The sequence below is a fragment of the Alligator sinensis genome, unplaced genomic scaffold, assembly GCF_000455745.1.
Source record: "Alligator sinensis unplaced genomic scaffold, ASM45574v1 scaffold611_2, whole genome shotgun sequence".
NCBI classification, from domain to species: domain Eukaryota; kingdom Metazoa; phylum Chordata; order Crocodylia; family Alligatoridae; genus Alligator; species Alligator sinensis.
Window position 1 is genome coordinate 2,477,424 of NW_005841869.1, and position 17,194 is coordinate 2,494,617.

The 17,194-nt window shown below is 43.6% G+C and overlaps 1 protein-coding gene across 1 annotated transcript in view; it reads right to left on the reverse strand.

Moving 5' to 3' along the window:
- DENND1A (DENN domain containing 1A) overlaps positions 1-17,194 on the reverse strand; it is a 274,774-nt gene that overhangs the window by 36,597 nt on the left and 220,983 nt on the right. Inside the window, 3 exon segments of the mRNA XM_025194283.1 lie at positions 9,375-9,494; positions 15,180-15,236; positions 16,399-16,470. Coding sequence (XP_025050068.1) covers positions 9,375-9,494; positions 15,180-15,236; positions 16,399-16,470 — 249 coding nt within the window.

A 17,194-nucleotide genomic window follows, 5' to 3' on the forward strand; every position in this document is an offset into this window, starting at 1 on the left:
GGACAAAAAAAAGAGACCCCCCCCCCCCCCCCCCGCCCTTGCCCATTAGTGGGGGGAGGGGTATGTAAGCCTGCTTCCCTAATGAAGATGCCTATCCCATTAGAGACGCTGGGAGTGGCGTGGGGGAGGGAGGACACAGGAGCCTGGCTTTTGTAACCACAGCTACAATTGCACAACCGCTAGAAAGTGAACTTGTTTTCCCCTTTCCCCTTTGATTTCTACCTCAATGCAATACAAACCCTGCTGAGATTCAGGGGGAATCTGCTATTGTTCCAATGCACCTGGGTGTGAAGGGAGTCACATGGTCTGGCAAAGCAGCCTTCGTCCCTTCCTCACTTGATCTCCTTTACACTGGAGATAATCCCCCCCTCAGCTAGCCCCTCGCCTTACTGATCCCATTTTGCATTTCTGGAATGTAGCTGGCTTGGGCTTTTTTTCCACCCTGACCTCCTAATGCCGTTTAATCTGCTCGAAGAAGGCAGCCCTGCCACCATAGTGGCGCTCGCTCTGCACCTCCAGAGGCAGGCCGTACGCAGGGCACCAAAGATGCCGGCACAGCTGCCTTGGACTGCACAATCAGAACAGCGAACAAGCTGGAAGTTTCCATGCCCGTGCCATGCCCTGCAAAAGTTTAATCGTCAGTGAGTCCACCGTGGAAGAGCAGTCTGGAGAAGTGGGAAGTCCTCATCAGATTTACAGATTTGCTGCTTTAGTAATGCAAATGCACTTTCCATTTGTTCCACTGGTCCTGAAAGTCAGCTCAGTTTGGTTCCCCAAAATATCTGTTTCACTTAGTTTGACTCCTGAACCGAACCTCTTAAACACACGGGCGCTCAGGACAGTCCTTTGCATTTTGTTCATTTTCATCCTTTGGAAAGAAGAAGAAACGCACTCCCCGACAGCAGAAATTGGCCACTGGAACTTAAACACATCCCGCTGGACAAGACAACAGCCTAGTCACGGACAGCAGCAGAACCGAGGAGTTCTGCCAATAAAGTTTGCTTCTTGTGGAAAGATGCATGATGGGAGATGGGCCAAAGACTTCTCCAGCAGCCAATGGTTTGCTTAGACCACCCACATGCACGTCAGCTTGGGGCTGATTTGGACTGTAATGCACCCGCTGCACCGCTCGCCGTGTGTGCACTGCCAGTCAGCCGCTTGCTCAAAGGTGGGGTGGCTCTTTCAGGGAGCTGGGGCCAGCCCCCTGGGCACCCACTCCATCTAGATCCAGGTGACTGGTTTGAGTGCAGGACTCGGGTAATAGCCCCACGGGGCATCTGGTCCTTGAATAAAAGACGTGCTATCAGAGAGAACTCTGGGAAGCAGAAAGGTTTCTGAAAGAAGCTCTTCCCAACAGCTAAGTGGAAGACCTGGCCCGAGACTCCAGCTACACTGGCGCACACGTGCTTCTGCACAAAGCAGCTTTAGAAAAGGTCAACTGTGCGGTGGAAAATACACTGATCCTTGAAGAAAGTGCCTGCAGCTCTATGAATGCTGGACACTGACTGTACTGGCCCATGAACTCGGTCTTATTATATCTGGTACGCTCGACCTTCTGTACTGCGCCACCCGCCAGCAAGAAGAACAGCAGAGAAATACTGAATTGTGACAATCACCTCTTACGGACCCACCAGAGTAGACAAGATCTCAACAATTTAGCAACATTTAAAGCATACGGCTTCCTTCCTCCTGGTTGTGCTGCTGGGGACGCTGGAGGGGAAGATCCTTCAGAGCATTTATCACAGCAACAGCCAGGAAGCCGGTGGCATGGTGGCTGAACAGCACCTCGCTGCAGGGAAAGGAACCTCTACGAAGCCTCCACATCCTCCTTTCTTCTTTAAGCATAAGAGCCTCTACATCCTGCAGAGCTAAACACACTTGGAAGAATGATAAAGGCCTGTTGCTCACTTGAAAGTCAACATAGGAGGTCAGAGAGATGCCAAGTGCTTCTTCCAAATAATTCTGAATGAATCTCGTGGCTGCAGTGATCTCAGAGGATCTCCACCACTGACACGTTTCTCTCACTACCTGGAGCCAACTGTGAAGACCACACACAGGCTTCAGCAAACCAGGCCCCTCTTATGTCACACAGATGTACATCACAAAGTACCTGCTTTTGTTCTGAGGTGCTTCGAGGGGCTCCAAGGGCTACTTCAGATAGGGCACCCATGCCCTGTTTCCATGCTTGCAGTGACCAAGGCTGTGGAACAACCTTAGCACCAAGAAGCAGGAGCAGCACGAGTCTCGTTACCTCTGGTGTGCAAGCGCGCCCAAACCACCAGCACTGCGGCCAGGAAACCAAGAAGCTCATCAGCCTCAAGAAGGAAAGCATCATTCCTTTTCGATGTTGAGGGATGTTTCTTAATGACGCGAATAGGAGGAGGTGCTCGATAAACAGGCACGGACAAACAGGGCTGAAGAAGGAGCACAGCTCGGAGCATGGGACTCGGCAGCCCAGACCTCCGAGAAGCAAGAGCTGAAGAGGTGGAGGGTGCCGGGAGCTGAACAGGGTCTGCCAAGGTTTGTGGGTAAGCGAGTCTGCTTTCTGCTTAGGCTGACTGGATTTGAGCAAATCTATCTCCGACTGAAGTCAAGCTTGTGTCAGCCAGCTATACTGGGATTACCAAACAACATCCTAGCAATAAGCATGTAAGAAATATTTGTGATTCCAGATATACACCTAGTTTCCTCTGGTCGCTGGCTGGGACATTTTCCCTTGTTCTTTTTTCTCTGAAAATAGAACAGTCACTAAAAAGGTAACAGCCGAACACATCCAGAAAACACTGAATCCATTATCAATTCTGATTTTTTTTTCCTGGGTGCTTGTGAAAATGTCCTGAATCTCATTTCTTCTCATTTTTAACTTCGCTGAATCTTATGTTGTAGCATGGTTGCCACTTAGTCAACACGGGGTTTAATTGCCCCAGAACAGCCAACTGGGCCATAACATTGTAAGCTCTCCTTTTGCAGTTAGGCTATTAAAGCCAAGAGGCTAAAGGATGCATACCAGGGAAAAAAAAGAGGGTCTGGCACAGCACACACTGCCCTGGGACAAAAAACAATCTGGGTTCAATTCCCAACTCAGCCACAGTTTGGAGCTTAATGTTCGGAGACAGAAGTCCAGCGACCCACCGCACCAGCTTGTTGACCTAACTACTTCAGCAGGCCCGTGCCCCTGAAACACAGTCACTCAACACTGGGTGCTAGATGAGGCTCAGGGCCACAGAATGCCCGTTGTGCGTCCGGGACGGGTGGTGGAAAAGGGAAGAAGAGCAGCTCTGATCCGGTATGAAGGAGGGTGGTGAAAGGTCGGTCATTGTTTCATAGTAGTTTGGGGTCAGAAGGGACCTAAATAGATCATCTAGTCTGACCCCCAACCACTGGCCAGAGCACACGCCAGGATCACATGACCCCAGACAGGTGTTTGTCCAACCTCTTTTAGAATTTACCCAAGGTCGGAGCGAGAACCACTTCCCTAGGAAGTTGGTTTCAGATCCTAGCCACCCTGACAGTGAAATAGTGCCTCCTAATCTCTAACCTGAACCTATTCTCCAGCAGCTTCTGGTCACTGTTCCTCGTCACCCCGGGTGCTGCTGGGGGGAATAGGACCCTTCCTATTTGCTGCTGATCTCCCCTAATGAGTTTGCAGGCAGCCAACAAATCCCCCCTCAGCCTCCTCTTGCTGAGGCTGAACAGGTTCAGGTCCCTCAGTCTCTCCTCGTAGGGCCTGCCCTGTTGCCCTCCAGCCAAGCAGGTGGCCCTCCTCTGAACCCTCTCAAGGCAGGCCACATCCTTCTTAAAGTGTGGCGCCCAGTATGGACGCAGTACTCCAGTTGAGGCCAGACAAATGTCGTGTAGAGGGGGAGTATCACCTTTCTGGACTGGCTTGAGATGCACCTTTGGATGCATGACAAGTTGCGGTTGGCTTTGCTGGGTGTGGTCTGGCATTGGTGGCCCATGTTCATCTTGGAGTCAATAATGAGTCCAAGATCCCTTTCTGCCTCTGTGCTCACAAGGGGGAAGCTCCCCAGCTTGTATGTATGCTGTGGATTCCTGCTCCCCAGGTGCAGCACCCTGCACTTATCCACATTGAATCCCATCCTATTACCACCCGCCCACTTCTGTAGTCTGTCTAAATCTAATTGCAGCCTCTCTCCCCCTTCGAGCGTGCCTACCTCTCCCCACATCTTGCTGTCATCGGCAAACTTGGACAACGTGTTTTCCACCCCCTCGTCCAAGTCCCTGATGAAGATGTTGAACAGTGTAGGCCCCAGGACCGAGCCCTGGGGGATCCCACTATTCACATCCCGCCAGGTCGAGTACAACCCATCCACCACCGCTCTCTGGGTGCGCCCCATTAGCCAATTTCTGACCCATCCAACTGTGTAGGCATCAATGCCGCAGTCGCTCAATTTATTAATGAGAATGGGGTGAGAGATGATGTCAAAGGCCTTCTTAAAGTCCAGAAAGACTGTGTCCACGGCAACACCATCATCCAGGGCCGTGGCTGTTCCATAATATTAATTTGCAACGTGGGAGGAGAGACTTGCCTTCTGAGGATGAGACTAGTTACCGTGGGCCGGGGCAGAAGCCAAAACAGCTGCACTTTCACATTTTGACCAGTGATCTATCCAAACCCTTTCTCATGCAATCTTCTCTGCACATCTTGCATCTCTGCATAGATGGATGTGTCTTTTTTCAACACAGTTTTACAAGTGAAGCTTTATTGTGCCATTCGCGCTCCTCTTTTCTTTTCCTTCAGACACATTGTAGCTAATCAGAGATCGTGTTGATCAAGAAAGAGAACGGAAAAGGTTGCATTTCTCTTCAAGGCAGGTGACTCTCTCAGCATCTTCGAAATATGAAGTAGACATTTTATCCACTAAACTGAACAGCTTTTGGTTGGGCAGATTCGTGTAATCACAACCTAGGTAAAACCTGCACACCTTTCTAGAGTCTGAATAGAGGGACCTTCCGGTGCGAACAAAACAGTTCCTTTGTTCGTGCCAAGATCCGTTGACATGTCAGAGATCGAGCAGGTCAGACTACACTTACTCAAGTTTCTGGCTTCTTCTGCCACAATACTGAGAGATGTCCGATTCACCCTCCCCGTTTTGGCTGTGACACCTAGCTATAAGTATAGGACCCATTCAAATATGTGCATGAGACCTAGAAATGGTTATGTCTGGGCAAATGAAAAAAGGATATACGTAATGCTTTATCTTAGATGCTTAGTGCTACAGTAAGCGGCTGCAGCATTCTTTTCCTGACACAGTTTGTGTTATTGAGTTTTCTGTTCGTAGCATGAAGATAATTTACAAATGAGTGTGTGGATCTAGGGTGGAGAAAGACGATTGGCTCCTTATACTACATAGCTTCTGAAATCAATCAAAATGGAAACGTAGACTTTAATTTATCTGCAGATCAATCAATTATGAAAATCGCAAAGTGGCAGAGCCCTGGGGCTGTTTAACATTATGCTCTACGCGGTGCCCTCATCACTACAGCTCCCCCATCAATAATAGACTAGAGATGGAAGCTGAAACCTCTAGCAAAAGCGCACAACTCAAGCAGCACTAATGCAGATTCAGAATCTGAAAACCACTACAGGAACGTTTGGATTCAGATAGCCACCCTCCTGCTCTGTCTTGAATGTAAAAAGATGAGAGCTACGAACAAGCGAGAAAGAAATGGTACTTCTGCAGGCATGACTGCTCCAGCACAAAGAAGAAAACTGAAATTTTGTTTTGCATCAGCCTCACATCAGAGGCTTTCACCAATATTCATGCCCTGTATCACCGCACATCCACACTGACTCCAACTCTGTGTTCAACCACAGCTGTGTACAGAGACACGTGTGGAGAACAGGCCGCAGTGCCCAATCCGAGCTGACACGATAAGTCACAAGACACCAATCAAAAAGTGCACAGGTCTTTCTGCCACTTGGCAGTGTTTATGCTGTAAATGAGCCAAGCAGGTGAATGACAAACCTGTGCCTTCTGCATGGACAGCAAGGGCTTGGGAATGGAAAGAAAAGCTGCACTTAGCACACAGCTCGATCAGCTCTGCTCCACAGGCTGCGCTAGGCGCGCGCAGGCATTGAGGCTCGTGGCCAGCATAACCCCAGCGCCAAGCACAGCGAGCACCCCAGCAGCAAGGCAAGGGCGGACACCACCCACACTGGACTGTACGCTGCAGCCGAGTAAATTGTATTCAGGGTGCAGAAGAAAGCCAGCAACAAACACTTGTGCACAGCAAAAACAAGCCTTTGGCAAAAAGTTTTCTGCAGCAGGGCATCTTCCATCACGTGGTCTTCATTAGCTGAAGGAGTGAGGTAAAACCGCAGCTTCTCAAATTTACCTGCTGGTTTCTAAAATCATTTCTTCTGACCCCCCTGGCCAAAAACTGTATAGGCATTGCCACAGCTGCACAGTAGATAGCTGTCTGACCTCGCGCACATCAGCTCCTTCCTCCTTTTACCCGAGTGACCTGGGGTGAAGGTCAAAGAAGTGCATGGAAAAGCCATGCAAGGTGGAAGGGGAGGACAGGGGCTGCGATCGGTTACCCCAACTTGCCTTGCCGCGTGGAATAATTTTTGCATTAAATGTCTTGTTTTAAAGCACTGCTGTAGCGCCAGGGCCTCACCCAGGTTACAGGCCTTCCTTCATGCGGCAGGACTGCTGGATTACTGTCTGATGCCCACCCAAGGGCAATCCCACAACCTCTGAGCATTTACAGGAGCAGAAGTCAGCATGGTAAGTGGAGGCTCCACCCAAACTAAACATCTCTCCCACCGCTGCCCTCCAAAGCCAGATGAGCCCATTTAAAAAAAAAAACAAAACCTCACTGTGCTACAGAGCTGAATGCAGTTAAAACGTAAAGACCAGCACAATATATATAACTGAACTAAGCAGTCGAACATTTAATACCTATCCTTAGGATGTTTTGCTTGTGTTTTTCAATTTAATAAATGCTACTACGGACACAAAACCCGACCAGGAAATACGAGAACCCAACTTACACTAGGATGAGATATAATGAGTTAAAATTAAAGGTTGCTGCTGGCTCCCTAGCCCATCCCCCTTTAGCTAATCTGTCATGTAATGAAGAGAAGCACCTAGCATAGGACAGCTAGCTGCCGGCTCACTTACAGCGAGCTGATTAAGAATGTTCAACCAACAGCAGACTGCAGACCTTTCCAACGAAAATAAATAGACTGTATGCAAATGTGTTTGTCACTTTGACAGCATGTCTCAATTAAGGCATCTCGCTGCTGTTGGTAGGCTCTCGCGCTGCAGTGGTATGGACGAGCCAACTGCATTACTGATACACAGGGCTTGACCCTAATCCGCATGCATGCATTTTAAAAAATTCCCCCCTCACCATATACACTAGCATAATACTAGCAGACATGGAAAGCCAGTGACAATGAGAAAAAAGCCTCTTTCATCCTCCCCAGTTTATAAGACCTGTGAATGCACAAACGTATCCTACTGCAGAGTTCTCGTGGCTTTTTAATTGTCCCCCCGCTCCCTTATTCTACACAGTTAAAAGTGACATTAAAATAGCCTCCTTTAATCACTGGTTAGAACCCATCTTCTGTCTAAATAGTAAAAGCTATGGGGTTGATTGTTTTTTTTTCCAAAGCCTTAATTTATATTTCTTAAACCTGAATACCTCTTCGCATTTGAAAGAAAGAACTGTTTCATTTTCTGTTTGGTGCGGGGCTATCACCAGAGGAAGGATCTGTGGAAGGACAAAGGCTGTAAGCAAGATAGCTCTACAACTGCCAAGTTAAATAATTTTTTGGAATCTGACATTTGTAATGTAATGACAGTAATAAGCATTTAGCAAGTGAGCCTTTCAGCCCAGCCAATGGTTCACTACAGCTGACGCGTGTTGCTTTTGACAGAGCAAAAGCAATCATTAAAAAATTTGAAAGTGATCATTAAAAAAAAAAACATGACTTTGGTTAAGTACTTTCCACCTGATTATCTTTTGTTTTTTTAAACCTACCAAAGCGCCTGGATTATCCACCCTTCGTGCAAATCTAAAAGTGGAAAATATTCCCAAACAAAAAACATTATAAGCCTGGCCTAGATTTCTGAATGTTTTTAATGAAAGGAAATGTTCTGCTGCTGGAGCTAGACAGCTACGTTCCCTCAGCAGCCCCAGTCCCCCTCAACAGTACTAGAGCAAAAAATAAATGAAAAATAAATCACAACTGTTATTATTTAATTGGAATAGTATCTGTTTAAAATATCCCCAGCTACCTGCACTTGGCACAACAGGAAAAGTTCTAAAGCCATGAAAACAAATAGTAAAATAAGGGAAAGGAAAAGGAAAACTGAAAACAGGATACTCTGAAAAATGATCGTCTCTTAGGACTACGTAGACATGAATTAATACCTAAAGGGTGAGTAATTTAGTTATGCTAATATGCTAGATACAACGCTTTGCTTCTATCAATATTGTTTACCTAAAAATGTGGCATGGCTGTCATTTCAAACGTCCATGTTCTGACAACACACCATGTTTTAATCATATTAATTTAACATTTGTCCTTAAAAAAAAATGGCTACTCATTTTGCACTCTAATGAACTTCAGATAAAAATAGCGAAAAGATCAAGAACTTAGGAGAAAGGGAATAAAGTGATAATAAAAGAAACCTCTTTCACAAAAAACCTAATCATGTGAGCATGCTGCCTAGCTGATGGGGAATACTACATGTTTTTCTAGGATGATTTTAAAGAAGTAATAACATTCTCTAAGTAATTAGCTTCTATAAAACTGGCTAATTTTGTAGACATATTGCCAGAAATGTAAGTACAGCTAGTAGATGAAGCTCAACTGCCAATACTGAAATAGATTAGTTTTTTTAAAAAAAATACTATTAATTGATTTTTTCAACCTTATTTTGTTGCTTTTAATTTTGAGATGCGCTGAATTGCTTATAGCAATCAGGTGTTTTAGGCTGACACTAATAAACTAGCTTGATAACAGAAGACCCCTTAAATAATGCACGCTGTTGTACTAGGGGGCGTGGTATAGTGTGAGCTAATAGGAAGGATAGGATAGTTTATTATATTGCTGTAGTAAATGTTCCAGACCTTGCAAATTCACCTAGAATAATTTACCTTGGAAAAATACCTAATGAACAATCCCCCCTCTCCCCCCGCCCAAAACCAAACAAAAGCCCCACGAGAAGCACTTTCCGATTGCAGAGGTGCAACAGAAAATAAGCCAAGAAAGGTGCAACTGAGCGGCAAAAACTGAGAAAAGGCGAAAGTGGTCTTTTAACTGCTTTGCTGTGACATTGTTTGTGCTCTGTTATGGGCACTGCAATCTAAACAAACCCAGCACCAAGACGTACCTGCCCAAAGTGCACGGTGATCGGCCGTCGGTCTTCTCGGAGCTTCGGGTCCAAGGGCGAAGGCGCGGTCCTGGGCAGCGGCTCTTCGGGGGCTGCCGAGCACCCATTCTCAGCGATGTCCTGTACGGTAGGAAAAGGTGAATTGCGGGGCCAGGAACATTCCTGATTTAGGGTAAGGAGCAGAAAGGAGGCACTAGAGGATAACGCTGACTACACATTTTGATGTTAGGAATGAAAAACAAAGCATAGAAAAGAAAACATAGTTAGCATCAAACATTTTCCTGTACTTTGCTATTCCTAGATTCTGCGCAATACAATGCCAGTGCTGCATACAAAATCTTTAAGCGTCAAACATTTTAAATAAAACTCATCTGATTTAAATCAACAAAAGCCAGGAAATTCATGGACAGGGCTAGCGTTCTTCTGTTGCTCAGAGTGAAGAGAAGGAACAGGCTGAGCTACTTTGTCTTTTGTACACTTGCATTTTATCACTAACACCATTTTTACCCCCTGAAAACAGCCGCTGTATAATAGACAGTTGTCTGAGGAAGCAGCATGAAGGGAGCAAACAACAGCTGGGTTAACTAGGAGTTTTGCCTTCAGGCCCACAGGTGTTGTGTACATGCCTTGGAGAGCATCTAAACGTGGCATCTACAGAGCACCAGGAATGGACCTGCAAGAGACAAAGGCATGGAGATGCAAGGAGTCAGAGAAGGGGGGAAAGAGGTCGACAGTCAGTTGAGAAAGAAAATCTGCAAGACCGTGAGCCTAAACCTTGTCTCTTCTTGCAACAACGTCAAGGAAATAATGCTGGGTAAATATAGAGAGAAACCCACACGCACCGTAGCTCGGCAAGCCTGACCCGAGGTGGCTGCTGACACAGACATTGCTTTGATTCACTGACCTTTGACATGCCCCCTCAAGATGCAGCCTTGCTAAGGTACAATAATGAGACATGTAAGCTGATAGCCAATTAGAAATGGTTCTTTTGGACATAGGCTGACCTAATGTGTTTAGGTCAAATGAAACAAAAAGCTGGATGGACTTTCTAAGGGGCTTTGTCTGCTCCACACAGAAACCGAGAGACCTTTTTAGATCCAGTTGGTGGAACAATGGTTCAACCAGGATGGGCACAAAGGTGGTGATTGAGAAATTAACCATTTTTCTAAAGTGCAACTGTAGAAAGAAACTTTGTGGAAGTGCACAATGCCACTTGGGCTTTGAAAAATGAAACAAAATACAGTGTGCATTAGTAACGACAACCTGAGACCGACTTGATGACAAGAACTACAACTTTTGGAAGAAGTAGGACATTCAACTCTCAGGATGTGTCCAACTAGCAAGAGGACCAGGTCAGGTTTGGAGACCTGAAACCCAGGAAAGTGATATATTTTTATGAAACGTAAGATGCCTGTGAAAACAAAGTGAAGGGAATTCAACCACTCCAGAACCCCAGTTTTCTTTTGTCCCCGTCCCCGCAGCTGATCTGCTACACTTCTCAATGATGGTATTGCACAGAGAAGAGAGGCACACGAGCACCGGCTCCAGTGCTGGAAGCACACAACAACCAACCTTGTGGGTCTAATGGTCTCCATCTGCACGTGCCCAAAGGGTCTGCTGCAGATTGCAGCAAAGAGCAATTCTTGATCATTTGTTTCACAAATCAGTTATTCGGAGTAAACTGACTCGGGACCTCAGTATTTTAAAAACACGCAGAAAGAAGTCAACACCCCCGTTTCAAAACACACTTGGGTGAAGGATGACTTCTGCCTTGACTGAAAGCACATGTAGGCCAAAGTCAGGAAAATCTGATTCATACTGCACAAAACACGGACTCGGAGCACAGTTCATAAACAACCGAACATCAATAGATCTGGAAATCCTATAACTGCAAACCAAGTCAAACTCCTGCCACTTTTGCCCGTGATATAGTCTCAATCCATAAACAGCCTTTGCACACGGGTGCAGCTGCTCTAGCCCTCCAAGGCACAAAGGGGGAACACAGAAAGGAGGGCTGGAAGTGCATGTGCTGAGCCTTTTGCAAAGCCTGAAACGACCCCCGAGACCCAGAGCGTATCACAACACATTACACTGCCTCTGACCTAAAGGACTTCTATGAATTGAAGGCCAACAAAGGCTCACACATTTCAAAGCAAGGCAACAAATGTGGACCACTCCGGGAGGAGCTAAATGCTAACAAACAGACTCCTTGGGAAAAGTGAAAACCTCCTCAGTCTCCTGCTTCCAGATGTGATTTTGCTTTGACTTGTCAAATTCTACTGGACCCCATGAAACATGAAGAGTCCATGAGGGGCACTTCCTGAAGCCAGCAAGACGTGTCTGCAGCAATTTAATCTCTGTAAAGTATGCAAGGCAAGAAACACCCAAACTGAAAAACAGTAAAAGTGACCAGACCAGCCAACCAAGACAATAATCGAATGGTCAATGTTCCACTGCCTTTTTAATAGAAAGAAAAGGCAACTTGAAAACGGTAGTAAAAAAAAAAAAAAAAAAAAAAAAGCCAAAACTCCTACCTTGGGAAAAGCAGCCTATTGATTTCTGGAGAAAAGAATGACAACTATCACCCGTCATAATGTATATAGACACTGCTCCCCTGCAACAACTGTGCCTGGAGGGAAAAGTCTTTGCCAAGCTGAGTTATGAATTTGCTACCCCAATGCTGGGTGACAGTGTTGCTCAATACATAACATTTGAAAAAAAGCTGTATGAATGCCTAAAGAACGTTTTTAGATGTATAAAAATTTGCCAGTAAAATATGCATTTTTTTGTTTCCTAATGACATTATTTAATAGATTAGAAAATGTATGTAGTATAAACACATACGGTATAAGGTAGGACAAGTCCAGAGGAATTCTCTATGTTATGAACCCCCTACAAGTGACATTGCTAATAGCAAAGTTAACCAAAGAGAGCAGACTTTTAACCAGAAAAAAATCTAGTAAATAAAAAATGTTAAACAAATTGTTATTATCACGTGCCTGACAACTTATTCAAAAGCTGTAGTTTTTCTTGTCTTACCCAAGGTGAGATGCTTTAAATAAGTTATATTCTCCTTACTGAAAGTTGAGGATGGTACCATTCACATTTCTCCTTCTTCCCAATTCTATGCAGTTAGGCTTCAAAGGTGGCCGAGTAACAGAGTGACTTGACCACCTTGCTCCATTTGTGAAATGAAAGAAGCTGCCTTTACTTAAAAAAAAAAAAAAAAAAAAGTGTAGCAGGTATAAAATAAAGCCACCATCCTGTATCTGTTAACAATTATTTGCTATCAGTCAAGGATCCTCTGAAAACTATTTCTGTTGCTTTGAAATACTGTGCCACAAATGAACAAGGGATGGAAATAGAGCCCCATTCAATCTCCACTATCATATTAAAGAAGGACCTTACACACACCACAGTGACCCCTCAATAGGTCAACCCCACATTTCCTATTTGCAATTCAAACCCAAGACTGGAGCAGTCCAAGGGCAAAATGGGCTCTTGATTATATTTAAGAGGTCATCATTGCTATGCAGAGTTGTAGGAAGCAGATCTGCAGCTTTATTGCATTTTTAAATTTATCGCTGTATAGAAGCTGCTGCTCCTTGGCAGTGAAAAAAGAGCTGTTTAGATTTGACTTTTTCTTCCCAGTAGCTGGCACACTTTTCCTATTAACGATGGGAAATAAGATCTTAAATTGTAGTGGTCAGCAAGGTCTTAAATTAGCCCTGAACATCAGAAGAGCACCCAAGATGGAAAAAATTATAGATGCATTTAACGATGCAAAAGTTGCAAATGCAAAATAACCCTGTCCTTAGCAATCATACGAAAAATATTGTGTTTTCCAGAAGTCAGTAAAAGCAAGTGGAAATTGGTAAAGGTGCACTAATAGATCTGTTAATAGTTCAGCAGCAGAGACATTTCTATAAAAACACGATGGTTGGCAAAATGGGTTTCACTATTGTGTCACCTAAAATACACTGACACCTCTTTCTAACATTACCTTGTTACCTTGTTGCACTCGGAAAGATGATGACAGGAGGAGAAGAGAAAGACTGGTGTCATTTGAAAAGAGAAGTAGAATTTCTAAGTCCTGAATATTTACACAAGTAAATGCGATGACCTAATGATTTAATCTATTGCAGAGCAGCTAAGGAAGGAAGGAAAATGAATTTTCAGTCCAAATGGGATCCAGCAGGTTGAGGGTGGATGCATGCATTTTTGTGGTATATTCAATTTAAAATGTTATATGTGTTCCTCCAAATGAATACAAGGTGCCTGGAGGACTAGGGAAGCAACAATAATAAATCTAAACAAATGAGTGAATGAATAAAATAGATATCCCATAAATTGTTAAGTGTCCAATCCTTTCCTGTACAAATGTCACAGAGTACAATATAATACTAGCAATAAAATGGATACAGCAATTTAGTGATTCTACTTAGTGCCGATTGCTCTACAAATGTATGTACCGGGGACAGGAAACAAATTTCATTTGTTATTAGGTTGCATCCAGACACTGAAACGGGGAGTTAACTACTAAACAGGAAAATGCTGCGCACCAGAAAACTGCCTCGCGTTTCCTATCTGTGATCAAACTCTACCGTAAGTGGCCAGAAATGAGGTGACAAGTATTATGCGACTTTAAATCATTTGAGGCAAATATGCTTTTCCCAAAATCTCCAACAATGTGCCCACTATTACAGTTAATGGTCTCCTGACATCTGCATTATGTATACCTTACTTCATGAGTTTATAACTTGGCTATAAAAAACAATCCCTCTATACCGACAGTTGAGAAGTTTAGGCAGAAACAGAACCCTTCCGTTAACATGAGAAACCCCCCCCCCCCAAACCACCCATTTCACACAATTTTAACATTATTATTTTGGGTATTTTGAGAGTAAGTAATTGCTGAAATATTGCCATAAAAAAAATTTAAAAAAAGTCAGTAGTCGTGTAAGCTGCAGTAAATTAGGAAAAAAGCATTCTGAATGAGAGCTTCACAGTTAAATTACTAAATTGGCTACCTTGTAATCCCCATAGACTATAATGGCTCCGATCCGCAGAGTAGATAGGATAGCTGAAAGAAACCTGAAGGCAGAATTATTCATCCATCCATGTACTATGTATCGATATGACCACCCTTCCCGACTCAAAAGGAGCAATTAGTATTGAATCACACACTCCTCAGACAGTTTAGCATTCACCAAATTTTACTGTTGGGGTGGGAAAGAAGGAAATTCAGAGATGACAAAGCGTAGTGGGCTTCTGGCCAATGCTTGACATATATATATGACTACAAATTAAAAATCAGATTTAAAACCAGAGCCTAATTCAATTCAGTTGTGCTTAAACTTTAGAGGAGACACTGATGACATGCGCTAACCATGGGCCCAGTTGGAGACCCTGGGCTATTTCCCTGGAGAGGTCACTGTGGGAATATACAACAATTTGCCATTTGGAACAAAGTTCACTGTCATTACCGGAGGCAAGATCAGCTAGTTCGTGCAAAGCCCCCTCCCACAAGGCCTTGGCACAATGGACGGGAGAGGGACAGCCATAAATGGAACACTCAATTTTCTGGCTTTTGTGGGTTTAAGTCAGAGCCTTAATGTATTTGAAGATAGTTTTTTTGTCTGTGAATATTTATAACAGTGTGAAAAATCCAGGACAGCTGGTAATGCATTTTGAAGTGTGCTAACAACACTGTATCAAACAGCTTTCTATTGATCACATAATGCTTTTTGTGGCTAAGTATTTCATACATGGTGCTTATACATTTTGAATAAGAACTTCAAGTACCTTTTGCTTCAAGCGGTTTTTCACCTCTTTTATTCCCATTTTTGCATGATCTTTTGCCTGCATGAAAAATTAATTTAAGTTAAAAATCCCTTTCTATTTCCAGCAGTGACTGTGCTTGATTTCAGTCCATCAAGACTCACCTTCTCTGATTACTCAAAATGGCAAGGAAAAATTGGATCATCACATTGAAAACATAATAGCTATAAAACCAAATATAAATCTAAGAGGTTAAAAAAAAAATCTTTTAACGATGTAGCAGAGATTTTGTTTTCTCCGTTGTGATGGCAGAGAATTCCCTCCCCACCCAAAACCTTCAATTTTTCCCCGCTCTCTAATTACTTATCTCTGCTGCATGGTAACAATTACTAGTAATAGCAGCGCTACAAACTTCCCTGCTGCAGCGCTCTGAATACCAGCTTCATTTCATCAGACCCAGACCTAAACCTTGGGACCTCGCTCAAACTGGAAGCCGGCACGTGGGCACAGTTTGAGCAGACACCTCACGGCTTTTGTCGTACTGTTTCCTAGAATTCAGTTTTGAAGAAATCCTCACTTGTTTCCATTTTATTTTATCCCTGTGCAGTGAAATTGGCAGTTACAAATCACAGTGCAGTAAGTTATTACCTATTTGTTAACCAAGCATTGAAAAGACTTCCATTTAAAAAATAGCCTGAGAAGTCAGGCACAAAGTACACAGGTGTGAGAAATTTCTGGGGGAACATAATGGATATTTATAAGAGATGGAACAAGTGGGAAAATGGGAGGATTTCCTCATTTCCACGAAGCTGCTAGCAGAGAGGCCCAGGGGTAACAATCGATTTCCAACAGCGTTCAGATGAAATGGGAAAGGTGTTTAGTACAGGATACAGGTACTGCCCCACGGAAATCATGCTGTTTAATAACTACAACATCACTTTGTACTTTGAGGAAAAAATCGCAGGGCCCTGTGATTTCTTTTGCGATTTAATTACTATAAAAAGTTTCAAACGCCATTTCATTGAAAAAGAAAATATTTTTTAGAGGAACAGAAATGAAAACCATTTCGGGATAGATGCTTAATGATACTGGTGCCAGCCCTTCATTGCTAAAATGCATTTATCTTGTGCCATTTGATTAGTGTACAGAGAAGGACTTAAGTCTCAGGCTACATTTAAAAGGTTAAAACAGCATCCTAGTTTGATTCAGTTGTCTGGGGAATATGATAGTACATAATACTCACAAACTTATAGACAGTCTTCATGGCAGGGTTAGCCTTGGTCTTTACTGTATTTAAAATGGCTCCACTTCCTTTCTATAATTACAGTAACAATAGAGTCATTTTAACTGAAGCGCTTTAAAGCAAAAAATGACAATACAGAGACATCATTTTAGTGGCAGAAAGCAATACCTGTATTTGATATCAGAGCTCCACATCTAGCTAGTATTTTTTTTTAAATACTGTATAATTCATCTCTCTCTCATTAATGATTAGATACTCTTCTTCCCAGGAAAATCTGGTTCCTTTTAAATGACTTTTAGGACAGCATTTTGCAATATAAAAGATTTCAGTTTCTGATAACAAAAAGCACCCATCTCATTATGTCTATGTTCAGAGCTCCTCTCACTAAAACCGAATCCATAACGGTTCTTGTCACTTCCCATGGATCTCCTATGCATTACATTAAAAGCAAGTATGTTTAATAAAGCACCATAACAACTAATGCCTAGCTGGGGCAGACCAATCCATCCAGAGTAGCTTGTACATTTGCTCTGAAAAAATCCTACTGTCTGCAGTGCACTTTCCCTTTCACGCCCTTTTTTTTCTTGCAGTCTGTATATTGTTGGTGTGCTGTCTCTCTCAATATCCAAACACTGGGAGAAGGGATGAATTGAGAAAACATGAAATCTAGCTACAGCCGAAGCATAATTCCAGAAAAGCTGAATCGCATACAGGGGACACCATAAAAGGCACATAAGACTGTGATATGTCAGACAGAATAATCTATTAGTCTAGTTAGTGTTTTATTTATCTTCCG